General features: G+C 57.3%; 1 protein-coding gene across 2 annotated transcripts; it reads right to left on the bottom strand.

The window, feature by feature from the left end:
- Positions 1-3,165: 3,165 nt before the first annotated feature.
- Positions 3,166-27,363, bottom strand: LOC134522028 (proton-coupled amino acid transporter 1-like). 2 transcript variants are annotated; one of them, XM_063349243.1, is made up of 11 exons: positions 27,342-27,363; positions 22,926-23,073; positions 22,115-22,205; positions 20,922-21,010; positions 20,574-20,669; positions 19,767-19,851; positions 17,491-17,709; positions 17,152-17,250; positions 14,838-15,004; positions 9,608-9,777; positions 3,166-6,703 (listed from the first exon to the last, which is right to left on the bottom strand). In XM_063349243.1, the coding sequence occupies exons 2-11, from the start codon at positions 23,066-23,068 to the stop codon at positions 6,435-6,437; spliced, it is 1,428 nt and encodes a 475-aa protein (XP_063205313.1). In that variant the 5' UTR covers positions 23,069-23,073; positions 27,342-27,363; the 3' UTR covers positions 3,166-6,434. The 2 variants fall into 2 exon arrangements, with proteins under 2 accessions (XP_063205313.1, XP_063205312.1); XM_063349242.1 differs by lacking the exon at positions 27,342-27,363 and having other exon boundaries at positions 22,926-23,216.
- Positions 27,364-27,732: the final 369 nt, after the last annotated feature.

The raw sequence follows: 27,732 nt of genomic DNA, 5'->3' as shown, positions 1-27,732 counted from the left end.
AAAGCCACAGCCCTTAAAGAGACGACCGTCACCCGGTTAACCTGGAAGTCACATCTGACTCAGGTATATCTGCAGAGGGGTCCCCAAAAGGCCCAGCACAGGCTCTGTGGGTCACAGCAGCCAGCCCCAGCACCTGTAGACCCTGCCCGCAGCCCCGTTCCCCTGCCCGAGCATTCCCCCGGCATCAGGGACACTGCCACTGCTCCAGCACCCCCCAGCCCCCCAAAGCGCTCCCCATTTTACCTCTCAACGCTCTCATGCGCTTCGGCAATATTTTTCTCACCAAAAACCCCAGGCTCGTCACCGCCGTCACTCCCCCACACATGCTGGGCAGCCTCCTCTGGGAGGGCTCACGGTCAACTGGAGAGCAGGGTCCATCTCAAGAGTTTCCCCAGCAACAGCTGATGACATCACTAAGGCTCAGCGATGCGCTCGGTGGCAGTGACGTCACTAGCTGTCACCATGGAGATGGCAAAGGGAGGACCAGAACAGCAGTGCCTCCAGGGGCTGAGGTCCGCAGAGGGACAAGTGAGCCCAACAGCGACGGATGAGGGGGGACCGTGTCCCCTGCCCGGGGCAGTGCCTCAGTGTCCGCCCCCCAGGGGAAAGGCAGGACCGCAGCATCCCCTGGCTCCACAACCCACACCCCCAAAGGGGATCCCTCAGGGCCAGCCCCACGCCAAGGCAGAAGGGCACTTTGCAAGGCCTGATGCCACAGGTGAAGGGCACTGGTTTGGCAGATGCTCCCAGAGCAAACAAACTCCCCCAGCCCAGAAGTGGACAAACGCTGTGCTCCTGCCGACTGCGGCAGAGCTTGGACAGCCAGGGATTGCCCTGGGACCCCAGCAGCTGGGACGCGGGCAAGGACCCTCCCTAGGATTTTCTTTCCACCTCCATTTCTCTTGTTATTCATAAAGCCTTTAAGGCCTTAAGAGTGTTTATGGGCACTGACGCACCTCAGGAGACTAGACCCTGTGAACCTTGGGTGAAGCATTAGGAGCACGCGCTCCTGAAGAGATGACAGAGCTGCCCCGACCTCTGCTTTACCCTCAGCTCTGCCAATACCTGAGAAAGAAGTGCCCAAGTCTCACTCAACCCTTCGGTTACCCAACAACCCAGAAGCCCTGGGCAGACAGAGCACAGCAACGTCTCTGCCAGCCCCAGGAACGGGGCTACCTCTGGGCAGGGGCAGCAGGAGAAGGGAAACCCACCCACACGGCACACAGCTCCAAACCCCCCCGACTGACCACACAAGGTTTATGCTGCCCCGGCACCTCAGGCTGCAAATCCTGCCACCAGATCCATATCCCAAGGCAGGAACTCACTCTGCTCCCCAAAACACCCCGGGAACACCACAGAATCCTACCTGCTGGCTCGAGGAGGGTTCATCACGCAGAGATGCTGAGGAGAGAGTAGCACAGCAACCTCCCTCCTGCTGGAACTGCCGGCTACAGGACAAGCATCACCTGGAAGAGCCAGACACCCCCCTACCCCAGCCCCCTTGGCCCACCACAGCTGGGCTTAATCCCAAATTAAAGCCGGGGGAGGGAGCACTTGGCTGCACTTGTGCAAGTCCCCAGCCCAGCTTTCCTCTGCCAGGATGGGCTCGTGAGCTCTGCAGTTCTCTCTGGCTATCTTTAATAAAACTCCAAATGCAGCCGGGTCCCCACAGCAGCTCATCCCTCTGCAGGACGTTGTGAAGAGCAGGTTGCCACTCGCGGGCTTGCTGGGGGAGCAGCATGTTCTTACAGCCGAAGGAAAAGATGGGGGTCCACCTGCTCTGCCCCTGTTTCCTGCTCATAAAGCCCAGTTTCTGCCTTTGATCCCCGGCATTTTCAGCAGAGTGGGATGGCATGAGCAGTATCGGAGCCCTGGCATAAGCGGTATCGCAGCAGGGACTCACCAGTGCTGCTGGCTCAGGGTCTGGGCAGGCTGTCCCCCTGGTGGCTTCCCATCCTTGCTCCGAGGGTGCCACAGTTTCTCAGCAACATGCACTGCTTTTTTCCCATAAGGCAAACACTGGTGCCAGTCTCTTCTCACAGGTCATTAGCGATAGAACAAGAGGGAATGGGTTCAAGCTGCAGCAGGGTAGGTTTAGGCTGGACATCAGGAAAAAATTCTTCACGGAAAGAGTGGTCAGACACTGGAATAGGCTGCCCAGGGAGGTGGTGGAGTCACCATCCCTGGATGTGTTTAAGAGTGGTTCTGATGTGGTGTTGGGGGATATGGTGTACGGGAGAACTTTGTAGAGTGGGGTTGATGGTTGCACTCAGTGATCCCAAGGGTCTTTTCCAACCTGAATGATTCTATGATTCTATTCTAAACACAAATTCTTCTTCCCACCATCAGAGGCAGCACAAATGACAGACGCGCTGTTTTCCTTTAGACTTTTTGACTTTTAACTCCCCAGGGTCAGGTTGGCTGGCAGCCGCGGGGCAGGGGAGGGCAAGGGCAACAGAGACGCCGCTTGGCTAAGGGACGCCTGGGAAGGGGCCGCCTCAGCAAAGCCATTTCACGGAATGGGTGCAGCCCTGCAGCGCTCAACCCTTGGAAGAAAGGACAGACATGGATCTGGCCATGGTCAGAAATACCCTGACCGGCAGGAGCTGCCTGTGCTCAGCTGCTCCCCCCACCCTGGCGTTCGAGTTCCCCCCGCCCCGAGGACCACGCTCCCCATCAGGCCGCGTACTTCAAGGAGACTTTTCTGCCACAGCTCCCAGCCATTACCGTTTCTTAGCACTGATTTCCCAAACAGCCCCGCTAATGACACAGGGCAACGGCATGAATTATTCAGCAGCGGGAGGATGAGCCGAGCTGCAGCGATGCTGGCGATGCTGGCGTGGTGCCCAGCCGTCTCCCAGCGTGGGATGGCTTCTGCTCCTTTGATCTCTCGGGTGCAGCAGCAGCAGCAGCTCGGCATCCGCCACGCCGTCAGCACACGCCGGGCTCTTTTTTTTTTCAGCTGCAGCCCCCCTTTCGGCATAAACCGGGCTGTACGGTCCCTGAAGAGCCCAGCCAAGAAGCCAAGGTCCAGCTTTGGTGGGGCAGAGAGGAGAGCCAAGCCCAGCGAGGCCGCAAAGGTTCTGCCCTACTTGCACCAACGCATTCAGAAGAAAAAAATTATAATTTTCAGAGCAGCAAAGCTGAAACACACTTTTATTTGAAACCCTCAGCAGAGACCGGGGGGGGGGAATCTCGTATGCTGCTGCGGGGGTGGGAAAAGCACAGGGTCTGTCTGACCTGCTGGGCTCCAGATCTCCTGCTCTCCCATGGATGTCCCCTCCTCCCCAAGCCCTCGGGGGAAAAAAAAAAAAGAAAAATGGGGAGAGGCGGGTGGAAAAAAAAAAAGAGATGAGTCCCAAAAGTTGTAGTATGTCCACTGGCATTAATGTCACACCACTGCCCCATCCAGCCTGGCACAGCAACGTCCCCCTTGGAGACCCCCAGACCTGCTCCATGGCTGCCCAGGCCATGCCAGGTAGTTTTACACCAGCCCTATGGAAAAGAAACCCCCATCTCACCCCTCAGCGAGGCCACTTGTTTGTGGTTTGTTTTTTTTTCACATAAAAATAGATCATATTTATTGATTAAAGTGAGATACGTGATTCAGGTGCAGCACCAGCTCTTCCACTGGGCAGCTACACACGCCGTACACTGACACTATCCATAGGTACAAGACACGTACATTAATCATTTCTATATTTACACAATTTCCTTGGTTACAGAGCAGCCTACGATACACAAGTGTCAAGTTTTTATGTCCATGGGGTCCCTGCGTCAGGTCCTCCTGGCTCGGCAGGGCCCCTCACGCCCTGTCCCCCTCCGGCCCCATCTCCGACCACCCCCTGCTCACCCCGATAAAAGTGAAGAACTGCAAAAAACAGTTAATGCCGTTGTGATACCCCAGTCTCATAGAATCATAGAATCATAGGGTTGGAAGGGACCTCTGGAGATCATCTAGTCCAACCCCCCTGCCAGAGCAGGGTCACCCAGAGCAGGTGGCACAGGAACACGTCCAGGTGGGTTTTGAATGTCTCCAGAGATGGAGACTCCACCACCTCTCTGGGCAGCCTGTTCCAGTGCTCTGCCACCTCTGGTCTCCTGGGAAATGAGGTCTTCACCGCTGATTGCAAAGTGAACTGGATGCTACTTCCCCCCCCAGCAAACCCACTGATGCCCGGTGCCGGGCTGGGGACAGGCCCTGTCACATGGCTGTCCCCCAAAACGCAGCCAGCCCTTCTTGTGGGGTACTGACAGAGCCGGGGGGCCAGCACCAGACATCCCCCGCCCCTCACAGCATGCCTTCCTCTGCCGAGGGTGACATTTCTGCACCCAGACCCCCAGGGGCCACGCTGGGGTCAGTACACAGCCATGGATGTGAGTTATTTGTGAATATTTGTGAATATTGCACTTTTCCCGTCCGCAGGGCGTCCTGCAGCCCCCTCCCAGCCGTGGCTGTTTGCTCTCCACCCCCACGGTGTCCTCCCAATGGAGGATTTGACTTAAAGCTTTGCTCTGCCCATAACCAAGCGATGCCGGAACATGCCGAAACCTTCACCAGCACAGACTGGGAGGAGATGAGGTGAGCCCCGAGAGGTGCAGCGAGCAGCGAGGGGCTGGAAAGGAGCAGGGACGCGGCACGGACCCATCCACACCTGGCCATGGGTCCACGTACGGGCAGGGGGTACCCAAAGCAGAGCCAGCAAAGGGGACGCAGTGCGAGACACCGAAACACCACCCATGGAGGAGGCAGCTGCAGGGACACCGCTCTGCACAGCCTTCTCCTCCCAGAAGTGGGTCAAACAACCGAAAATAACACCAAGCCTCACTCACCCTCCATCAAAGATAGGAACACAGCCCACCAGCGCTACGTTCGAGCTCCTTTCCCTCCACTGCCAGCAGCCTTTGCCCATCCCCAGGGAGACACGGCCGCGGCGGGATGTGGGGATAACGGCTCTCCAAAGGAGAGGGAGATGCTGCGTCTGCAGGGAGGAGTTTGGCCCAGACAGGGGGTTGCAGAGGGGCGGCTTTCACACCCCTAGGAAAAGACATCCCACGGAGGATGCGTTTGCTTTCGTCTTAAAAAAAAAATAAAAATAAAAAAAATAAAAAAATTAATCCAGCAGAAAGGCAAGCAAACATTCCAGGGAGGAAGCTGGGCTCACCGAGAGGAAGGAAAGCAGCAGCGCGGTGGGGACCGTCCACCCCAGGCATGCACCAGCCACAACGCAAGAAGCAACAGGAGCAGAGGGAGAAGCACCAGAGAGCTGCCTCCTACCAGGGGACGCGGAGCTGGGGTGGAGGATGCCACCAGGAGGGAGCGGGATGAGGATAAAAAAAAAAAAGGGTATAAAAAAAAATTATTATGGGTCTTTCGTGAGCGATTTGACATTCAGTAACGGCCTGCAGATGCGGCCGGAGCGTGCCGGGACCAGCTCGGGCACTGTAAACAAGGCGATGTATTTTTGTGGCGTGCGGTGACCCCCGGGGACACCCCATCCCACACAGGGAGAGGCTCCCAGCCAAAGGTGACCAGCTTGGACCCTCGTTATGGCAGATCCCGTTGCTCTCCGCACACCTCGCTTCTTAACGCTTCCGAAAGCCACGCGTTAGGTATGTGCGCTACGATGGGGAAAAAGAGTGTCACTACTGAAAGCGTGGAGTTCAGCAAAACCTCCCAAGATCAGGGAGGCGCCGTGCCCCGTACCCGGCTCCAGGACCTGCTCAGCCCCTGAGGCAGCTGGAAACAAGAGCCGGAGCGTGGCAGGAGCCAATGCCCGTGTCCCTGGATCCCACCGCAGGAGAGCTGGGGGGCCCCGGGATGCTCCGGACCTCGGGCTCTGCCCTCTGTCCCCGCAGGGCCGGGGTGAGGCGGCAGCTCCACACTCTCCAACCTGAGCTGAGGTTTCTCTGTTGCTGTAAAAATAAAGTGCTGAGGCGGAAAAAAAAAAAAAAAAAAAAAAACACAAAACCCAAAAAAACCCAACCAAAAACTGGCACAAAAAAAGAGCAGTCCCTGTTCCCCGCCCTGGCTGAAGGGACGGGGGAAATATGGAAAGGTTCGATTTAAAAAAATAAAATAAAACCAAAATCTACATCCCCAGGATTCCTCACCTCTCAAAGCGACTATTTACACAGGTGCTGAGGGGGCTGTTTTGCTCTATCACCCGCCCAAAAAAAAAGCCCCCAGGGAAGGCACTGCCCCAGCTCCGGGCCGGATCCCACCTGCCCAGCCGGAGCCCAGCACGGGACCCTGCTGCAGCCGGAGGTGGGTGGCCACGAGCCGGGGCAGCCCCATCCTCTCGCAGACCAAACCCACCATGTTTCCCCAAGAGCGGAGGGGAGACCGTCCCCTGGGGAACAGCAGCGCCCGGTGCCCGCGTGCCCCCAGCACGGCATCGGGGGCTGGGGGGGGCGGCGGGGCAGAGGGACCGTCACTGCACCATGATACTGGTGCCGTTCACAACGGTGGTGGCGGGCGCTATCAGCTCCACCAGCGCCTCGTACGTCCCCACCACGAAACCCACGAAGCCGAAGAGGCTGATGGCGATGTCCTTGGCGATGACGAGGGGGTGTATGCCTTCTGTGTAGTAGGTGGCGATCTCCAGCAGCGGGGGGAAGATGAGAGCCAGGGCGCTGCTGCTGATGGAGCCCACCAGCGAGATGACGAGGTCCAGGCGCGGGATGAGGATGGCCAGAACGCCTGGAGGAAGAGAGGACACAACGTTAGTGCTGCCAGCTCCGGGATGGCGGAGACCCCGACTCAAAGCAAGCAAAACCCCACCGCAGCGATGCCATCTGCTGTAACCTGCCCTTACCCCTGACACAAGAACTTTGAAGACATGGCTGCGTGTTTTCCAGCAACTCCTCCCCAACGAGCAATTAAGCCGTTGCGTTGAGTTAATGAAGTGCAGCACGCAGGCCAAACCCTTTTTGTCGCCCTGGGCACCGCCGCAGCGAGCTCCGGGGCTGAGCACAACCAGTGCCCCAGCAAATCCATGCCGCCGACAGAAGAGCGGCTGCCGGCACCCCCCGCCCCCCCCGCGAGAGCCAGCACTCCTGCTCCCCACACCTGGGGAGCCGTAAAGCCTCAGAAACCCCATAAAAGCAAGAGGCAGGAGGAAAAAGCCATCGCCCCCCACCCCGCATAAATCCGTGTGGTTTGCGATGTGTTTAGAGCTGCTCCAGCAGCAGAGCGCCCACGGCACAGCCCGGGGGAGAACATTTGTTAGGTAAAAACTGCAGCCAAGGAAAATCCCCCTGGGAGACTTGTGACAGCTCGCGCTTAGCGGCCGCAAACTCTGGCATATTCCTGCCCCCCCCCCCCCCTGCTTGGGGCCAGGGGAGGATGGAGGGATGCTGCCTTCTCCTTCCAACCAGCCCACAGCCACCACCGCCTCTGGGCTCCTCTTGGGCCACGGCAGCGTGGGCATTTGGGGAGCAGACTTAAAGCATCATCAAGGTCCCATTTTGCCACCGGGAGTGGTGCCCCTCGGCACGCTCACGCACCGAGGAAGCTCCTCATCCGCAGCAACCTCAGCACTCGAGAGCATCGCTGCTGCTTTTTGGTCAAACAAAACCCGAGGAAAAGGCAACCAGAGCTTTGTACGACAGAAGAGCATCCTCTGCAAGCAGAGCAGGCTCCGGCGCTTAATCAAAGTGACCAAGAGAAATAAATCGGTTTATTGCTTCGAAAGCTCTGCTTAGAAATAGGTGACACCTAGAACCATGGCAGGTAGAGCCTTGGTGGAGAAGGGATGTCTCAGGGCTCCTTACCAGAGGGATTTGTTCACTCCCTGGCAATCAGCTACAGGCAAGAGAGGCTGTTGGAGCCTCCCTGAGACAAAGATCACCCCCAGCACCACAGGAGACGGAAGGCTTGGGAGGCAGCGGGCAAAGACACAAACAAGAGACGTTCCTGCACACGGCCACCACTCTAGCCCTGCCGTCATCTGGATAAGCTTAGAGATGAACCATCTCTCCACCACGGGGAACAGCAGCAAAGGTCCTGGCTGAGCTGACCTGGAGGAAGTTTATGCCAGCGCTCAGCCCCTGCCCAGAGCCAAGGGAGGTCTCTGCTGCAAAGCAACATCCCCGCTCCAGCAGCCGGTGGGGAACGCAGAGCAGCCGACCACCAACAGCATCCTCAGCCCACCCCACACCGCTCTTTGGACTCAAAATAAACAAAATTATTAACACCCCCCTCTAAAACAAGCAGAACTGAAGCGCCAGCTGCAGTCCTCAGCCTCCAGGGGCAACGGTTGTGCTTTCTGCAGGTATTAATTCAAAGGTGCTTTTTTTTTTTTTTTTAAGCGTGCTGGTTTTGAAGTCTAAGCTTAAAAGACACCCATACACCAAATTGCATCCTCTCTTTGGAAGCCAAAGCCATGATGCAGGCTTGTTCTGTGGCCATGCAATCATCCGATGAATATTCATGCAACCCCCCTAATTGCTTTTATCCTCACCAGCAGCCACAGCGATTTCTTACGTGGAAGGGGAGAGAGGAGGTACAAAGGAACCAGCACCCTTCCACCAACACCTCTGCTGCCTCCCTACCCCCGAACGGGAGAGGGTACAGCCACTGCCAGTGCCTAAAGCCATCCCATCACTCCAAGCCTTCGCTTCCCTGGCCAAGCACACCCCAGCGCTCTCCAGGAGAGGTTCCCATCCCGCAGGCAGGCTCTGAGCTCAACCACCGGCACCGGGCTGGTCGCAGCACATGGTGCAGCATGGCAGAATTTCATCCCTGCAGCACTCCTCCAGCTGCGGGCGTCGAGGCAGAACGTGTTTCAGGAACGCGGAACAGAGGAGATGGGGCTTTGCCCACCTCCGTTAATGCAGCGTTTCTGTCCCACCATTAGCGACAGCCCAGAAACCGGCAGCACTCTGCTCCCAGGCAGCTCCGCTGCCCTCGGGTTAGCATCTCGCTCCTCTCCAGCCCAAACCAAAGCCAGCTGGGACGCGGGGCCAGGTCCCTGCTGCTCAACTCTGGTGCATCAGCAGCGTCAAGCCATGGAGAAAAGCTCTTTTTCAGCACATGACGCCTGGGAGCTCAGTCAAGCGTCTCAGCTGTGCTGACAACAGCAAGGAACCAGTCCTCAGGAATCAAAGCCAGCCAAAATCTGATACCCCTGCACCTGATTTGCTCCACAGCTCTCCCGGAGGCCCACCAGGCTCAAGCCCGGCAGCCTGCTCCACCAGAGCCTCGCTGCAGGCACCAAACGCCATCAAGGGAAAGGGACCATCTGGGGCTGATCAGCCGGACCTGCCCTGTGGCCACAGGCACACCGGGGCTTTGGTCATGGGTTGTGTACCACTGTCAGCTGTCTTCTGCTGTGCTACACGCTGCAATGAATGTGCGTGTACAAGGACACCTATTCCTTCACGGTCAGGGACCCCTCTGCAGCCATGCCCCCGTCATGCGGGCACGAGGAGCCTGGCTGCACGCTGTCTACGGAGAAGAGGACTCCAGGGGACTCCCCGCTGTGAGGGTCTTAGTAGCAGGGCCAGAGGCAGCAAGGCGAGGGGCAAAGGCTCTCAGCACCCACAGTGGGAAAGGGGTGCCATGTCCTCATAGGGGAACTCGGACAAGCTGCTTTCTACTCACAGGTCACGCTGACCAGGGCCACCCTGAGGAGCAGGTTGACCACCCAGCCCCAGCGCTCCGACACCCGGGCGACGAGGGGAGGGATGATGATCTCGGCAGGCACGTAGAACTGCACGGCGTACGTGAAGAAAATCCCAAAGGAGAAGAGCAGCTTGACAGCCTGGTAGAGCCTGCAAACGAGAAGGAGGAGACCCGGTGAGGCACGCTCTTGCTCCAGCCCCCACAGCATCAATGGCAGAAAGCAGAAGGGGAACACTCTGCCAAGAAGACTTCTGTGTCCAAACAGTCTCCCCCCCGAACACTCTCCTGGGAAGTTAGGGCTGACGCATTCAATCCACCGAGACGTTTCTTGCGCAAGAGGAGACAGCGCAACCTCCAAGCTGGGGCAACCCACACCTAATCAGAGGCTTCAGCCCTGGCTTTGCGTAAGGCCAAGAGCTGAGCCAGCAGCTCTCAAGTGCCACTTCCCCTTGGGAAACCTTGTGGGCACAGATATCGAGCGCTATATGGAAAAAAAAAAATAAAAAAAGAATTACTGTCCTGCTCTTAACTCATTCAAGGGCACAGGGGTGTCCTTGGCCAAGGGACCAGGAGCCAGACTTGTTCCTCCCCAAGCTAAGGCATCTACCGACATTTCTAGATGCTCTTGCGTTCAGGACTGCCCTTGGCTGCACGAAGTGACAAGTCTTCCAGGTACCTCGCTCCCTCAGAGGGATACAGGCTCCGTACCACCCTCTCTACTTGACCAGGGCGGACTTTGCCAGGTCTGCGGTGGCACAGGGTGGCCTTCATCATCATCACTCCACACAGACAACACCCAAATACCGACTAGCACTGGTAGTGCCAGGAGCCTGCAATCCTGACTTTTGGCCAGTGACCCAGAATGAAGCTGCAATCCTCACCCATCTAGAGGTTCCTCACCTTGACCTTCACTAACAAAATCCAGGCTCCGAGCTGCAGGAAGGAAAAAAAACCTCCTTTTTCTACTATTTGTAACCAGCTGGATTTTATTCCTCATCTTAAAACAGGAGATGAAGAATACTTTCAAAGAGGTTTATCAGCTGCAGACAGGAGTATTTCACAGATTTCGATCGCTGCCTGGCTTCCGAGGAGGGGGAAGAGGACAGCACTGCTGGGATAAGTCTGGGCTTACAGAGCAAACGTGATGCAAACGTCACCACCACCACCACCTGCAACTCAACCTCCTCCAGAAAACAAAAAAGAACAGCTATTTTTGGAATGCTGCATAATGCATGTTTGTGGGGAAGACAGTTAAAAGAGCGGTTTGGGCCGCGCAGAAGAAAGGCAGAGCGCAGACAGGCTGCAAACGGCACCTTAGGCTCACCCCCAGTCAGATCTCACCACATCCCAGATCCTACAGCGATGTGGCAGTGGGGCAAGCGTGGCTGCAGGACAGAACCTGTTGCAGGTGGCCAAAAAGCCACCTCCCAGCCCCTCAGCTCCCCAGCAGCAGAAAAAAGCCTCTCCAAAAGAGGAACGATATCTAGTTACATCACATATGGTCCTACCCGTTCCCCAACTCGAGACATGCTGACCAAGCAGGAAACGTGGGTCCTGGCCACACCACTTGGGTAAATATGAAGTGGATTCAAGCTGAGGAAGGCATCCAGCTCCTCCTGCCTTCTTATACCCCTTTACCTTCTTTGGGCCCAAGCCAGTGTCCCTCTGTACGTTGGCTCTTAGCCTGCTACAACAACAGTCTCAAACCAGAGAAGTCCAAGGAACTTTGAACACTAGTGCCAAAGTCTGGTGGAGTCAAACATTCCCCACAACAGCAGAGGACGGAGTTGGGAATCACCTAAGTGAATGAGACATTAGGCAAGTCCATGGGACCAGATCAGGTGTATTCCAGGTTATGGCCAACATCAGCCTGAAGCCACTTTATCATCTTTAAAAGAGCAGGGTGACCAGAAAGAGGTTCCACTGCCTGGGAAGAAGAATCATACCTTCTTTCAAAAGGGATAAGGGAAGCTAATCAGCCTCTCCTCGATCCCCAGAAGGGTATGGGCTAAGTCCTCCTGGCATCCATTTCAGGGCACATATTGGACAGGGTGAGCTGCCAGCGGGGATTTGCTAAGAGGCGATCATGGAAATACCCTCATTGGTGACCTGGATGAGTTCTCAGCGACCCAGACCACACTCTTGGCTCAATACCGAATTGGAGAGAACGGCTGACGTGCCTTGGAGCGGGACCTTAAGAACATAGCAGCACAGACAAAGTTCAAATGCAAACACAAAATCCCACAGGAGAACAGGACCTGGAGGTCTTGGTGGGCAGCAAACTGAACATGAACCAACAGCAGGACCTCGTAGTGATTAAAGTCAATCAAATATGGGGATGTGTTAGCAAAAGCGCAGACAGCAGGTTAAGGATAGGGATTACTCCCCTGTTCGGGGCTCATGAAGCTGGATATTGAATATTGTGTCCAGCCCTGGGACTCCCAGGACAAGGCAGACGTTGGTGTACCTGAGCAAGGGGAGTGGAGGCACAGAGTTGCACAGCAGAAGAACCAGGGGCAATGGGACAGAGCCGCATCCCAGAAGGGTAGTTTAGCACCAGAACAAGGGGCTGGAGAGGTGGGGAACCTCCCTCCTTACCGATATTCAAAATTTAAGTTGGCCCGGCTTTGAGGAGGTGGGAGGATCCGATGCCCTCTCTGACCTGAAATATCCTGCGATTCCATAGGCAAACTAAAGACAAAGTTATCACAGAGTTCAGAGTGCACCCATTCAGCCACACGTGAGTTGAGCACACAGTAGCCTTGAGCCACCTACCCCATGGGCTGCCTATCTTATCATTGTATTTCCAGTTAAATGACGCTGTAAAGCCATAAAGCGTTCAGTGTCAATCCATGATTAAGGGATGTTACTAAAAAAAGGTACAGAAGAAGGCTGAGTACCAATCCTGTACAGGTCAAGAACAAGGATAACAAGCTCAAAGGGCATTTTAAGTACCAAGAGGAAGAGCTCAAGCACTAGCCCCGACCCACAGAAAACACAGGTCCACGCAGGGCCCTGCTCTGCCAACCACAGCAACCGCCTGCTTAACGCAGAGAGCCATGCCAACAAGCTGCAAGAAATGGCACACCTCCTTTGAGAGTAAGCTCTGCCATTACCTACCTCCAACCAGCCATACTGTCACGGTTTCAGACGGGATGGTCCGTGACACATACGCAACCAAACATCTTCCCCCTCACTACAGCATTTCTTCACTCTTCAGACTGGGGGGGGCGAAGCAACCCTTCCGAGGACGCAAGGAGGGATTTCTGCACAGCAGCGCGGTATTTCGGAGGCTGTGGTTAGGCCTGGGCACTAGGAACTGACACACTCCTCATTTGAGGAAGCTGCGGTTATAGAGAAATGAGGCTGGAAAAGTTCTCAGTCATCCTGCAACTCAACGGTTCCTGACCCGTCCATCAAATCTGTTCTAGAGACCTCCAGGCGATGGCTACAGCCAAGGAAGGACACAGCATCTCCGACACAATCTTCTCCTTGTCTCCCACGCCGCAGGCAAACCCCGTGACTCCTCACCCACAGCCCTTATGACCAGCTCCTGCAGCCCAACGCCTTTTACTGCTGAGGAGAAAACCCTCAGGCAAAGCAGGATGGGCAAAACCACTCATTTCAAGAGCAAGTCTTCACCCATCACCTACAGTTTAAAGCATGGGAATACAGCGGTCAAGGCTTTAGCCCAAGTATCCCAGCCCTTAGGTTAGATAACCCATTCCCAAGTCCAATATTTACAGCCTCGATCAAACGTTCTGCCAGGAATAAACATGCACAAACACTGATGCGCTTCGCTCGGTGAGTCACAAGGACCGCAGCATGCCTTCCCCAGAGACAGCCCGCAGGAGCCCTGCCGTGTGCCGGGGCTTCCCCAGGCACTGCTTCCAAAGGGCTTTTCTCTTCTCCCTATCTCAAAAACCCTGCAGTTGTTTGGTTTTGTTTTTTTTTCAGAAAAGTACCCTGACAGAAAGCATGGGCACTCCTAGAAACGTGCATCTGAAATAGGATCTTTGTAGCCTAGTGAGTCACAGAAATCCCATTACCCTCTTCTACAGGAACATCGTCCTTTAGAGCAAAGAAAGCTGACGTTTCCCAGAGAAACCCCTGGGCAGCATTACAGGTCCGCAGACGTTGTTCCAGGCTAGTGGCATGAGCTGGTGCCCTGAAGAGCCCAGGACCCAGATCTGAGCTGCCTCCCACCTTCAGGAGCAGCAACAGCATTTCACCCCCTCCACACCTCACTTCAGCTTGCCGGATGGGATTCACACCTACTGTGCTTGGCACAGCGGGATTCAGACCTCACTACAACACAGGCACGTTTTTCCACCAGCCCCATCCCTCCTCACTGAGAGCAGGGACCTGGCAGAGCTCCCAGCCCCTGCAGGGGACAAGGCCAGGCTCTCGGCAGGAGCAGGACGTTCTGCCACACCGACACCAGCATCCAGCAGCTCAGTCATTACACAGATCCAACGTGAACGAAGGTCCATGCACTCAAATTGAAAGAAACAGGCAGTGACCGGAGCATCTCAAGAGGCCTCGCCAGATCCCCGAGGAGGACAGACAGGTTTGGGGAGCTGCAGAGCTCAGCCCCCACGGAAAGGAAGGGGGATCCTCGCAGCACCAGTGCTCACAGGCAAAGCGTTGGCTCAAGCCGAGCCACATCCAGACACAACACGGAGCCCAGGAGTGGGAGTTTGAGCTCCAGGGCTGCAAACAACACAGCCCACGCGCAGAGACGTCACATTTCACCCCCTCTGGGAGCTCCCAGCTTTGGGTATAGTTTTCCATGTGCTTCATTTGGGGAAGAGAAGCATTTTTTGCACTGTTGAACAACCTTCTGATACAGCCACACGGGGGTTGCGTTCAATGTCTGCTAACCAGAGCGCTGCTTAGCCCCCAAAAAGACACCGCAAGGCTTCAAGAAAAAGGCAGGAGCTGCACCTACCCAGGCAGGGACCACCAGGGACCCCGAGGAAGCTGCTTGAGCTGCAGAGCCAAGACCAAACTCGGACAGTGCAGCAAGGAGCCTCACCATGCCATGTATCAGATAACCCTTGGCAAGCTCCTTAGGACAGTTTGGCTATGGCACAGTTGATCCTTCCCCAAGCTCACCCAGATTAGTTCTCCTAAGGAGTGATGTCCCCAACTGTCCCCTCTCCCACCTCCCTGGCTGGGACCCTCCTCCCTCGCCCCCCAGACTCACCAGCAGTTGGGCAGGTTGAGCGTTATGCTGGCCTGAATGTCCGCCCCGAAGCGCAGGTACCCCAGGACACTCAGGCTGATGTACAAGATGGTGACAACGGTCATCCCCACGTAGAGGATGACTGGGAACTGCCTGGGGTTCTTCATCTTGTTTTCCAGAGGCAGCACCTAGGAGAGGAGGAGGAGGATGAAGACAGAGCGGAGGTTGCCCCATTCCTGCCCTGAAAGCTTAGCCCCATGGCCAAGCACAGCCCCCCGTGCCAGGGGATGGGATGGTCACATATGGAGCCCAGAGAACTCAGCGGAAAAAGCCGTTGTACCGGAGATATGATTTCTCTGCTCCCATTTGAGACCTTCACGCTTGCTGGGGCAAGTCTCCAGTGGGGTCACTCATGCCCTTGCCCTAACGAAGGGACCTGCTCCCTGCCCTTGGCAGGAGCTGTGCCCACTGGCGCCTGCATCTTCGGGCGATGCCATCCACCTCGCACCTTGGTTGTATTACACTCTGCACCCCAAAACAGCACAGCCATGCCCACTGGGACAGGCCCATCATGTTACATCGTCTTATTTTATCCCAGGGACTTTTGCCTCTCCTATCCAGTTTGTCCAGACAGATTTCAACCAGGCAAGACAATAAAAAAAGGAAGGACAGGGGCGAGTCCCTCACCTCTACACTATTAACACTTGCTTCCAAATAAAGGACTTCAGCAAACGTTTTTATAGCTGTCCTTGGGTGGTGGGAATTTCAAGACAAGACACAGTGGCAGAGCTGGTGAGGAGGCAGGACCAGAAAAAGCTTTTATTGGCTTCTCCACCTCCAAGTCAGGCAAGGAAGAAAGCATTTGTGCCTCATTGCTGGCAAGAGCCCTCTGCACAGCATTCAGTAAACACTCCTCCTGTAATGGATTTGGCCCTCTCTACCCCTGTGTTTACACAGCCAGCTTATATTAAGAGATGAAAACATTTTTTCCTTCTTTGAAGGGAGCTCCCGGAAACAACCCACAACATCTTAGGGAGCCATTAAGCTCTCCGCCCACCCACCCAGCTTTTTTCACAGACGCAGCTGGTCTATTTACAGCATCTTCTCTGAGAGGCACATGCAAATCCAGCCCCACAGCAGGCTGGGGCCACGCGGCTGCCGAAGGGAGATCTCAGTGCAGGGTGGGAAGGAATGGATCACGGGTTTTTTTGGTATCATGCTTTCTGGCCTCCCTCTTAGGCAGCTTCAGGATCCAGCCTGGTAACAAGACTCAGGATGGTTCCTCATCCGCAGGACAGCCAGCGGAGCCAAAGGCAGCTGCCAGTGCGATTCCCAACAGAGCCCGATTCTACTGGCAGACACGGCCACCTTCAAAGCAGCAACCAGTACAGGTTGGGTGCTGACCTGCTGGAGAGCAGCTCTGTGGAAAGAGACCTGGGAGTCCTGGTGGACAACAGGATGACCATGAGTCAGCAATGTGCCCTTGTGGCCAAAAAGGCCAATGGCATCCTGGGGTGCATCAAGAAGAGCGTGGCCAGCAGGTCGAGGGAGGTCATCCTCCCCCTCTACTCTGCCTTGGTGAGGCCGCACCTGGAGTACTGTGTCCAGTTCTGGGCTCCCCGGTTCAAGAGGGACAGGGAACTGCTGGAGAGGGTGCAGCAGAGAGCTACCAAGACGATTAGGGGACTGGAACACCTCTCTTATGAGGAAAGGCTGAGAGATTTGGGTCTCTTCAGTCTGGAAAAAAGACGGATGAGGGGGGACCTTATCAACACTTATAAATACTTAAAGGGTGGGTGTCAGGAGGATGGGGCCAGGCTCTTTTCAGTGGTGCCCGGGGACAGGACAAGAGGTAACAGGCGCAAACTTGAACATAGGAAGTTCCACCTAAACATGAGGAGGAACTTCTTTACCCTGAGGGTGGCAGAGCACTGGAACAGGCTGCCCAGAGAGGTGGTGGAGTCTCCGACTCTGGAGACATTCAAAACCCACCTGGACGTGTTCCTGTGTAACCTGCTCTGGGTGACCCTGCTCTGGCAGGGGGGTTGGACTAGATGATCTCCATAGGTCCCTTCCAACCCTATGATTCTATGATTCTATGAACCAACCTCCCGAGGTTTGGAGCGCGTGCTCCTCCAGCCTCAGATGGAAGCAACAGGGTTCGACCCAGGAGACAGCCTGGAGGCCAAAAGCTAACAGCAGCATCCAGAATTTGGGCTACCGTCAGAGAAGTTCATCTGCGAGTACAGCTGCAACACAGAGCAGGTGCTGCGGCAAGCCTGAGCACGGGCCGAGCCTCCTGTGCAGGCAGCCCCGCTGCCACATGCCAACTTACCACCCCGATGCCTTCGAAAGAAAAGATCGCGGTGCCAAAAAACAGAGGGTAGGTCTTCCAGGCCGCTGCTAGAGGCAGCCTACTGGGATCAGGAATGTCCTGGAAAAAAGCCCATGCAGAGTTCAGATGTGAGGAGGATGGGGAGGACCTGGCCCACTCCCACCGCTCCCCGTCGCAGCCCCACGCTGCAGGGAAAGCCCTGCGGAACAGAGGATAACCACCGTGCCCATGGGAGCGAGCAGCTCCCCACAGCGTGCAAACATCCCAACGCCGAACTCCTCCCGCCCGCCAAAGCACGAGACATCAGAGAAGTGACGGAAGGGAGCCGTACACACGTACCCTGACGATGTACTGGTAGATCATGATGAGGCTGATGAACATGGCCACGTTGGCCAGCATGGAGAAGACAGACAGGACCTTGAGATTCTGGATGAACGTGAGCAGAACCACGAAAGGCAGCAGGGAAAGCATGTACAGCCGGGAGTCCATGGTGGGGGTCATCACCACCGTCCTGTTCGGGGTGCAGTCATTGGTGGTCCCGTTTGCTGCAGATATGACCTGGGGAAGCACAGGAAGGCTTGATGTACCCCATCGTGCAGGTCTGACAGCCGTGGATCTCGGCAGCTCATCCCAGGTGGGTCAGAATACTACCCCATGAGCTCACTTTCCAACGCAGCTAGTCGATTAAAACCAAAGCAACACAGGTTTTCGGGTAGTTTCGAAGCAAAGCCCTGTTACCTTGCTAGGATCAGAGGTGGGACAGCCACAGCATCTGAGCTGAGACAGCAAAACCTGCCCGAGCCCAGGCACGTGAACCCGGCAGGCGAGCATGCCAAGGGCAGAGGTTGGTTTGCGCTGCTCACATGCCCAATTGAGAAGAGAGGAAAGAGGCATTAAGTCCAATTTACTCAAAGGTCCTTTTCCTCTTGCTACATCACGTTGCACTCAAACATCACACACCGCTTCAGTCATCCATTGCCCTGTTCCCGTGCAAGGGCATCTGGAAGCTACTGCTGGCCCCCAGCTTCGCTTTCTTCATGCGAAATCGTTCTTTCCTTGGGGTCTTTCCTCCCAAAGGCACTCCAGGCCACGTGCACACCACTAGAGCCAGTTTTGCCCCAGGAACCAGGTGGCTGAGCCATCCCTCCCAAGAGCACAGGCATGCTGCAGATCACCAATACAACCACGGTCAAGCTGGTACCGGGTACCATCCCACCACTGCAGCAAAGGGCTAATTTAACCTGCTCCAGAGCAAATACTGCCCCAAAGGAGAGGCTTCTGTGCAAATCAGCATCCTCCATGGGATGCACAGAGCCACGCACCCGCAGGGCAGCATTCCTCTGAGCCCTGGCCTGCCCTGCCTCTCCACGGCTTGCTCCAAAGCCATTTTCCAAAGCAAAGCTCTGCCCTGAACAGCAGCACCTCACCTGAGGCACCACCTGCACCATCACTCCCCATCCAACACGTTGTTCCCCACCGCAAAAAGTAACAAGTAACACTCCCCTCTCCGCACCCAAAAAAATTTCAAAACCAAAGCCAAGGGGTTTCCCAGCTGTCACCTAAAATGGGCTGGATTTGCAGGTTTTCGCAAAAAAGGGGCCAAGCAGACAGGAGCCCGCCTCGAAGGAGCAACAAGGGGCCGTTGGCAGGGAGCAGGGGACCAGCAGCTGCCCGGCCCTGTGCACGCACTCTGCTCGCTCCTGCTCTCCGGGCTGTTGGCGTCGGATCACCAGCATTCACCCATTTACTCCTGCCAGCCATCCCACGGGGCAGCACGAAGGGAATCTCCTCGGCTGCTGCTCCCGGAGCAGAAGCAGAGCCTGTCCACCCCCCACCACTCACTGGGAGAGCCCCCTCGCTCCCCTGGGAGCCCCCTCCGAAGCTGGCGGGCTTCAGGGAAGGGCTGATGAAGGCCATGGCCACGGTGGTAGCCACCGGACCTCCGTTGCAAGAGCAGAGCAGGAGCGCACGGGGGAACAACGCTGAGCGCGGCACTGATCTGGTGGAGGCTGGGGACAGGGACTTGTAATTCGCAGTTTCTCACAGCGCAGAAGCCAGACAAACATTTCAGGGTTTCTGTTTATTTCCTCCCAATGCCTGGCAGAAGGCAACTCTTTCCCTAAAGATGTAATTAAGCTCCAACGCCACAGGATGAGGCAAGAAACTGGAATGCAAACAGGTCCAAGAAAGGGAGAAAAGAGTTCACAGCAGGTCCTGGTACCCATTACACATCACCGTCTACACAGAGTACCAATAAACCGACTAACTCAGGTGGGCAGGACATCCAAGGCACAGTCCTCCTGCTTTCACCATGTTCCTGCCTTCCCTAACAAGGAACGGTCCCTGCTTCCCCTGGGCAACAGGGATGGCTCCAGCACCTCCGCACACACAGCAAACTCGCAGGGACTCTCAGACAAATCTGCCCTGTTTGAATGGGAAAAACGATCCTCAAAAACACTCAGGCAGACAAGCAGTACCTTCCTGAGCAGCATCAGCTACAGAAAGCAGACCTTTGGTGGAGAACAGGGCCGGGACACAGGAGCTAAGAAGAACCCAAGCGCCTCCACACCCTCTCTGGCCTTCCCCTTGCTCACAAAGGAAGGAGTAAGTCTAACCTGTTTGAGATTGTCAGCCAGAAAGACGAAGTACACGCAGCAGAAACCCAACTGGGTGACGATCAGGAAGAGTCCCACTACACGCCTAGAAAAGAAAAAAGCCCGTTGGTTAGCCAGGCCATAGAAACATAAAAGCCCGCTTGGGTTGCTCGAGGGCTGCCCTCGAACACTGGAGCGATGCTGCCCTCCTCAGGGGTTGAGACGTGCAGGTCAGAGCACGCCCAGGTCGCTTCTCCTCCATGCTCAGGGAAGAGGACCGTGCCCTCCATCTAACCTCACAGACCTCAGGCTTTCCAATCTCCCCCTTTTCTCCCCTCCAGAGGGTCAGGACCAGCCTCAGGAAGAAAGTTTAGCATCTCCAGCCTGCTGCTGAATTCTCACAGCTGGAGACAACGCTCTCCAGACACAGGAACAGGTGGATGTTCCCAGCATCTGATGTGCAGCGTGACCTGCGTGCAACGTCTGCACGATGTGATGCTGATAGCATCCCTGGGAGCAGCCATTAGACATGCTCAGTGTCTAAAAAGATGGGCCAGCGCTGCAGTACATGTTATGTACCCCTTTATGCTGCAGAGACTTACTTCTCCCACCTCTTTAGTATAAGTCACATCTGGTTGGGGACAGGACTGGGTCAAAAGACCGCAGTGTTACCCCCAGGGGGACATCAAGCACTCAGGGCAGGTGGGCCAAATAACATTTTATGTCACTTCTGCTCATCTGCCAACACAGCTCAGAGACCAGCCGGCTTTTCTGGAGCACGTGCTGGGCTTAAAGACGAGTCCCTGTCTGGAGGGGGGGAACAGGTACCTTCCCCAGATGGCATGTGTCCGCAGCCACGCGCTGGGAGTCGACTCCAGCCCATACACCACGGTACCCCCATAGTCCAGAAACTGCTTCTGGAACCTGTCCGGAGAAGAGAGAAAGAGAGAGACAGAGAGAAGGAATGTCACACCAGCCCCTTCTGCTGGTTCCCAAGGCAAACGATGACATTAATGGGAAAACAGTTCCTGTCAAAAAGCCCGGCAGTAGTTTTTTGACCGAGGCGTCGACAGGGGCAACTTGCTGCTGGGAGGCTTCAGAAAAAACACAGGGTTTGTTGGGAAGGAAGGAAGGGCCGTAGGAGCAGCAGTGCCGAGAAGGGGAGTTGCTCCTTACCTGTGGCAGAAGTGATGGGCGCATTTCACCAGGATGCCCATGCAGTGCACAGCCACGATTCCCATCACCAGCAGGCTCACAGGACCCAGCTGCAGGGGAAGAGAGGGGGAAGGCTGCACTCTGATGGCCAAAGGCAGAGCTGCACCATGGGTTTTATTTCCAGACAAAAACCCACGGGCTCCGTGAGCCAAAACACCGCTGGAGGCTGAACCGAGCTCAAGTGCTGCTCCCCGGGAACCAGCCCCTGAGGACGGAGTAACCCCACAGAGAGACACAAGCTTGGCAGGAATGATGCAAAAGAAGCAAGTTGAGGCAGTTTGGGCATAGCAAAGCGCTTCCAGGATTGTTTTTCAAACTATCATCTTGCACATGGCTATTATACAGGTGACAAAAAGGTCATGGTCCGGACAAAGGAAGTTTTCAGTTTTAATTCTTTTTATTTTCCAATCTGAGCAATGGGAACACTGCACAGCCAGGTTGCCCCCACCTCTAACACAGACGGTGGTCGCTGGGCCACGATACAGACACAGCGGAGCTGAGCATCAGGACAGAAGCAGGGAGGAAATGTGACAGCGGACGGGGGCTGCTGTTTGACCCCCAAGCACGACCTCAGCAAAGCTGAATCACGTCCACTGAGCTAGACATGGCCAGAGCTGTGAGGCTGGGCCACCCCCCGTAAAACCCCACAGAGGGAATCACGCCGCCATCTCCCATCACCAGCCTTAGCCACTGACCGACAGGGCTCATTACATGTGTGCTGTGCTCATAGGACTGTCAGGAGGCACTGAGCCTGCTCAGCATGGACCTGCTGGGGCAAACCCAGGTGGAGGTCGTGCTGAACCTGCCACCCACAGGACCAGGGTGAGGAGATGCCACCCGAGCACAGCACGGAGCGTTTTGGGAGAAAGGGGCTGATGCCACAGGGGCAGGGAGGTAACACCCAGATGGGTGGAGGGGCAGGAACCCAGCACCCTGCCTGACCCCAGCGGAGGAAACTGCAGCCCCAACTCACATGCTGAACTCCTCAAGACCAGCAAGAATAGCCTCAGCAGCAAACGAAGGGAGGCACAGAGCCCAGGGTGCAAAAGCTCGCGAGGCACAGAGCACCAAGAGGCGTCTTGGCAGGGAGACAAGCTGCTGCGCCCCGAGGCTGCGCTGCCCCATGGGCAGCAGCGGGGTGAGAGCCGCCTTACCAGGATGCCGGCGTTCTTCACAGCCAGAGGCAGCCCCAGCAGCCCTGTGCCAATATTCCCCTTCAGGAGGTGGATCAGGGTCTGGTACCACCTGAGGGAGAGGAGATGCAGAGATGACCGTCAGCAGACACCCGCACCCAGACCACGCACAGTCTCAGCCCCCGGCTCGTCCTGCTCAGGGTCCAGGCGCTGCTCTGAGCTGCAGCGGCAAACGCAGAGGTCTGGATCCTGTCCCCTGAACCCAGCACGGCCCAGCGGGACCAAGGAAGGACTGAAGGCAAAGACTCAAACAGATTTTGGATGGGCATTCGCAAAACTGGCTTCAAGGCAAAACCCAGCATGAGCGCAGCTCAGCACCAAGAGGCTGCACGCATCTCTGAGTTGAAGGGATCAGTCTCCTCGGGCAGAGACAGCATCCTCTGCCCACCTGGGTGAATAAGGCATGAGAAAGCCCCCAGGGAATGGCTGCAACATGCCCACATATCCTCTGAAGCTGGACATGCTGTTTGCTCGCCACAGCTTCCCATCGAACCAAGCTGGAGTGGGGGAATACTGGGAAAAGCACCAAACTCTGCCTGCTGCCAGCAAGCCCAGCTTCACCAGAGAGCAACACTGGGGCAGCTGCTCGCTTGGTGCTAGCGCTCCACGGAGGGGCCACAGCTCTGCCCTCACCACCCCCAGGAGGGATTCCCCATAACGCCACGGCTCCACCATCCTCCAGCAAAGCCGGCAAGCAGCAGGGAGCCACCGTTACCTCCTCCACCCTCCCTGGGTGCCGGACCAGCCCGGGAGGGAGGGAAGCATCACTCACGTTGTCCCGTTGGTCTCCCCAAAGCGCTGGTAGGACTCAGGGTGGGCGAAGCCATTCATGCCGCCGGGCGGGCTCCCCTCCGGCGTGACATCCGTGGAGCTGTAGTCGTTGTAGTCCTCGCTGCGGAGGCGCCGGGTGGACATGGTCCCTGTGGGGGGAGCTGCATTAGGGGTGCTCAGCTCGACACCCCCCTTCTCGGACTCCTTGGGGTCAGCCATCGTGCAGAGAGACCAGCTCGTACTGCCAGAGCAAGGTCCTCTCCTGGGCTTTTATACAGCAACGCGCTCCTGCCCAAGTCATCAGGCAGCTGGCAAGTCCCAAGGTCAAAGGTGCACGGAACATTCCCACTGACTCTTCCCACAGGCTCATGCCCCCAGCACGTGCCCTGGGCACACCCAGGCGGGAACAGGCTCGGGATCCTGCAGGAAGAGCCTGGATGCGACCCGCTTCATGCTGGGCAAGGGACCCGTGCATCTCTGCTCAGGGGTGGCCAGCATGGCACCACCACCACACGCTGGCAGTGTCCCCAGCCCTGGCACTCAGGCAGTCAAAAGGACAGCCAGGAAAAAGCAACCGCTTTTCGCCCACACACAGTTTGCTGCACAGGAACAGCCTGCTCTTGCCAGGGAAGGGAAAGTTTCCTAACTTCTTTTTTTTTTTTTTAATTGAAGAGTTTTTATTTTTAAAAAATGAAAAAATATTGATTATGCTCCATCAGGCGGGAGCACAGCCCACGTGCTGACAGCAAACCACCCACCCCAAAGGTTTCACAGCCACGGAGGTGCCTACAGCACTAAGGGGCTTCCCAGGATGAGCCTCCTGCACAACCCGGAGCTCTTGCTCCAGCCAAAACCCCAGCAGGATCCTGCAAGCCAGGAACACCGGCACGAGCCCTCACCAAGGACACAAACCTCCTGCCTTTGTCTGGAAAGCAGGCAGCTGGTTTAATTCCCACGCGTGCCCTGAAGAGCTCCTGCTGCTTCTGCCCAGCCTGCTGCCCCCATCCCAAAATCAGCCCTTGCTTCCTCCAGCCCCCCAGTCGCACCCAGCCCCCTGAATGCCCGCTGGGAAGGAGCACAGGAGGCAGGGAAATCATCCATCGGGCCCCTGCCACACAGCCTGGAGACTCAGCCCCTGCCCCAAGGCTCCTCTCGGGTGTCCTGCCGCAGGCGTCACCCCACCCCCAGCAGTCCCAGTCCCCTCCCCTGTCATAACATCATATCGAATCACAGGGTTGGAAGGGACCTCTGGAGATCACCCAGTCCAGCCCCCTGCCAGAGCAGGGTCACCCAGAGCAGGTGGCACAGGAACGCGTCCAGGCGGGTTTGGAATGTCTCCAGAGTCGGAGACTCCACCACCTCTCTGGGCAGCCTGTGCCAGGGCTCTGCCACCCTCAAAGGAAAGAAGCTCCTCCTTGTGCTTAGAAGGAACTTCCTATGGCCAAGTTTGTGCCCATTACTTCTTGTCCTGTCCCCGGGCACCACTGAAAAGAGCCTGGCCCCATGCTCCTGACACCCACCCTTTAAATATTTATAGTGTTGAGAAGGTCCCCCCTCAGCCGTCTTTTTTCCAGACTGAAGAGACCCAAATCCCTCAGCCTTTCTTCATAAGAGAGGTGTTCCAGTCCCCTAATCGTCTTGGTAGCTCTCTGCTGCACCCTCTCCAGCAGTTCCCTGTCCCTCTTGAACTGTCACTGGCGGGGAGCTGGACCGTGGCCGAGCGGAAGCAGCAGTGAAATATCGCCACCGCAAACGGGCTCGTTTCCTGCCAGAAGGCTCCTCAGGCGCCCGCTGGGTCACGCGAGCGCCCGCAGGATGCAGCCCTGGCACAGACCGAAACATTTGGCTGTGCAGGGAAAGCTCAGCCCAGGCTGCTCGGGTCGCGCTCCAGCCCCAGAGCCCCCTGGCATTCCCCCTGCCCAGCACCGCTCTCTGCAAACCTGGCTGCCACATACAAAAACAAGCCAGGAGCTGCGATCGCTGTGAGAGATTCCCTTCTTCCAACCAGAAGGGAAGCAGGGAATAAAGGACTTTGCTCGACTGGATGCTTGCTCCAGATCCCAGCTGCTGCGGAGCAGTCACCCAGGATGCAACAACGCTGTTTTATTTCCTCCAGCACCAGGCAAAACCAGCAGCGGAAAGCAGTCCATCCTGTGCAATACCAGCCTCCGGAGCAGCGGCGAGCCCGGCTTGCAGGCAGGGAGCCGAAGGCAGCGCATGCATCACCCCTGCCCAGCCTTCTCCCTCGCAGCCAGGCCACGTAATTATGCCCTGAACCGGCTCCACCACAGGCAGGGCCATCCGGCGAGGCAGGGACCGGGAAGAACGGCAGCATTAGTTTACACAAGGAAAGCGTTAGAAGCTGTTTGTCATCGGTGACGGGCCCATGGGGCAGGGAAGAGACGTGGGAGGCTCTGCCAAGCACCAAGGGGTGGTAGTGGGCAAGGAGAGCAGGCAGAGGGGGTGCCAGGTTGATTCAGGCTTGGATACCCCTCCCCAAAGATGGCCTGCATGTTATCTAAAGTGCCCAACAGCAATGTTCTCCAGATAAAACACAACACGGTTACATTAGTCTGCCTGATTGCTCTCTGTGATTTTTTTTTTTCCCCCTCTCAAGCAGGCCTGGCTGCTTTTTGCTTTGAAGAGCCAGGGAAATGCGTTCATCTTGACTTGCCTTCTTTGTGTCTGGATTAAAGGTTGCATAGCAGCAGGGAAAGAGCACTCAGCTCCCCCGCAATCAACAGGAAGAAGCCGTCTCATCCACAAAATGAATATTTCAAACTGAAGCAAAACCCCACTACATCATCTCCCAGTCATTACAAAGAGCAAAGATAGGAACAGCCACATTCGGTTTCCACTTTAAACCCGACTCCTCAGCCACTTTCACGTGCTTTCCCCCCCGACACACCATTTCACTGTGGTGAGTGGAACGCTCAGGAAAGCCAAGGGGCGGGGGGTGACAGCATTTTGTCCCTTTAGAGTGACAACCCCACGCCAGAAGTCAAAAGCAAGATGCAACTCGCTGCGGACCTCACCAGCCCTCCCCAGCTGTGTGCGGAACAGACAACAGGAAATCTTCCAGAAAAGTGAGCCGCTTGGCAAAACTCACTGCCGCCTCCTGCCACGCATGTGGAATCCTTTATTTCCAAAGCGCTGCTTGTAACCCACCTCGGCGTGACACGGGGGAGAGCCGGTGCTGCCAGGTCCCCCTCCCACCTCGCCCCACTCCCCTGCCTGCAGGGAGGCTGTAGCTGAGACCCTTCCCCAGGTGACCATGCCCAGGCCGGCACAACACCTCCCAGACAGGACGGCCGCATCAGCTGCGTCCCCACAGCACGGGTCCTCTTGTGCCTGTGTGACCCGGTGCTCTCCCAGCCCCAGAGTCACCCTCAGGCTCACCTTTCCATCGCTTTGCAGCATGGCCTGGTCCCCTCAGCCTGGCTTCTCCCCACTTGGGGGGGGGAGGAGATCAGCACCGACCCCCCCCAGCCCCCATGCTATGCTGTGCTGCCCCACTCCCCCTCTACTCTGTGCCCCCCCCGCCCCCCCAGCAGCATGGCTGCACCCTCCAGCTCGCCCTCCCCCCAGTGCCACACAGCACCCAGCACCCCTACCAGCACCTCACACCCTGGTGCACAATGCATGGGGGCTGTGCCCCCCACATACTGCACGGCACCCCCGGGCACTCCGAGGGGCACCCAGCACCCCCACAGGGGCACCAACCAGCACACACCCCTGAGCGTCTGTGCAGGATCTAGGCACTCATGTGGGCGCCGGGCACCCTGAGGGACCGCTGCAGGCTGACAGGACGCCCCCTGAGGGACCCCTGCAGGCTGACAGGACGCCCCCTGAGGGACCCCTGCAGGCTGACAGGACGCCCAGAGACCTCTGGGCACCCCTGCAAGCTGCCGGCACCCCCCCACTCAAGCTCTGCGCATCCCCACACACACACGTGGCCACAAACACAGGCGACCAGCCCCCCCAGGGTCCCCTGAGCACCCGTGCGGGCCGCCAACATGCTTCTGCACCCACAGGCACCCATGCCTGACTCCAGCACCCCCGGGGAGCTCCACGCATCTATGCAAGCTGCCAGCCCCCCCCAGGCCCTGAGCACCCCCCTCCACACCCGGCCACGTATAAGGGCTGCCAGAGGCCCCCTGAGTCCTGTCAGGGCCCCCAGGCTCCCCTGACATCCGCGGGGGCTGACAGCACCCCCGGGACCCCGCGCCACGATGCGGACTGCCGCCCCCCCTCCGCCTTCCTGGACACCCCGTGGACTGCTGCCGGTCTCCCCCCCGCATCCCTGGGCACCCCGCTGGCTGCCGGCCCCCTTCGTGCACCCCTGAGCACCCCCGCATGCTGCTGGCCGGCTGACCGCCCCCTCCCGCACCCCGCCATTCCCCGCCGAGCCCCGCACCTCGCCGCCGCCGCCCCGCGGCCCCGCCGGGCCCGCTCCCTCGGCCGCGCCGTCACGTGACAGCCGGCTCAGCTGACCGCCGCCGCCGCGCCTGCGCGCGGGGGAGCCGTGAAGGCGTGGGGCGGGGCGAAGGGGCAGTGGGGCGCGGCGATAGGCGGAGGGGCGGGGCGATGGGCGGAGGGGAGGGACGAAGGCGCAGTGGGGCGCGGCGATAGGCGGAGGGATGTGGCGATGGGCGGGGCGATGGGCGGGGCGATGGGCGGAGGGACGCGGCACTGCAGCGCCGCCTAGCGGGCGCGGCGGTGACCGCGGGCTAGCAGCGGGGGCCGCGGGCTAGCAGCGGGGGGGGCGGGATTCCGCTGCCACCGAGTGGGGCGAGCGCGAGCCCTGA

The sequence above is a fragment of the Chroicocephalus ridibundus genome, chromosome 11 (assembly GCF_963924245.1).
Source record: "Chroicocephalus ridibundus chromosome 11, bChrRid1.1, whole genome shotgun sequence".
Taxonomy (NCBI): Eukaryota; Metazoa; Chordata; class Aves; order Charadriiformes; family Laridae; genus Chroicocephalus; species Chroicocephalus ridibundus.
Note: the sequence above shows the minus strand (reverse complement) of the source record. Positions and strands in the feature narration are given on the sequence as shown.

Excerpts from the sequence above, each read along its gene's own strand:
- LOC134522028 (XM_063349242.1), bottom strand. The coding sequence starts at position 23,143 with ATGGCTGACCCCAAGGAGTCCGAGAAGGGGGGTGTCGAGCTGAGCACC. Across the intron at positions 17,251-17,490 it reads TCTACCAGTACATCGTCAGG|GACATTCCTGATCCCAGTAG; the intron begins GTACGTGTGTAC and ends GCTTTTTTCCAG. Across the intron at positions 9,778-14,837 it reads CTCAACCTGCCCAACTGCTG|GCTCTACCAGGCTGTCAAGC; the intron begins GTGAGTCTGGGG and ends TCTCGTTTGCAG.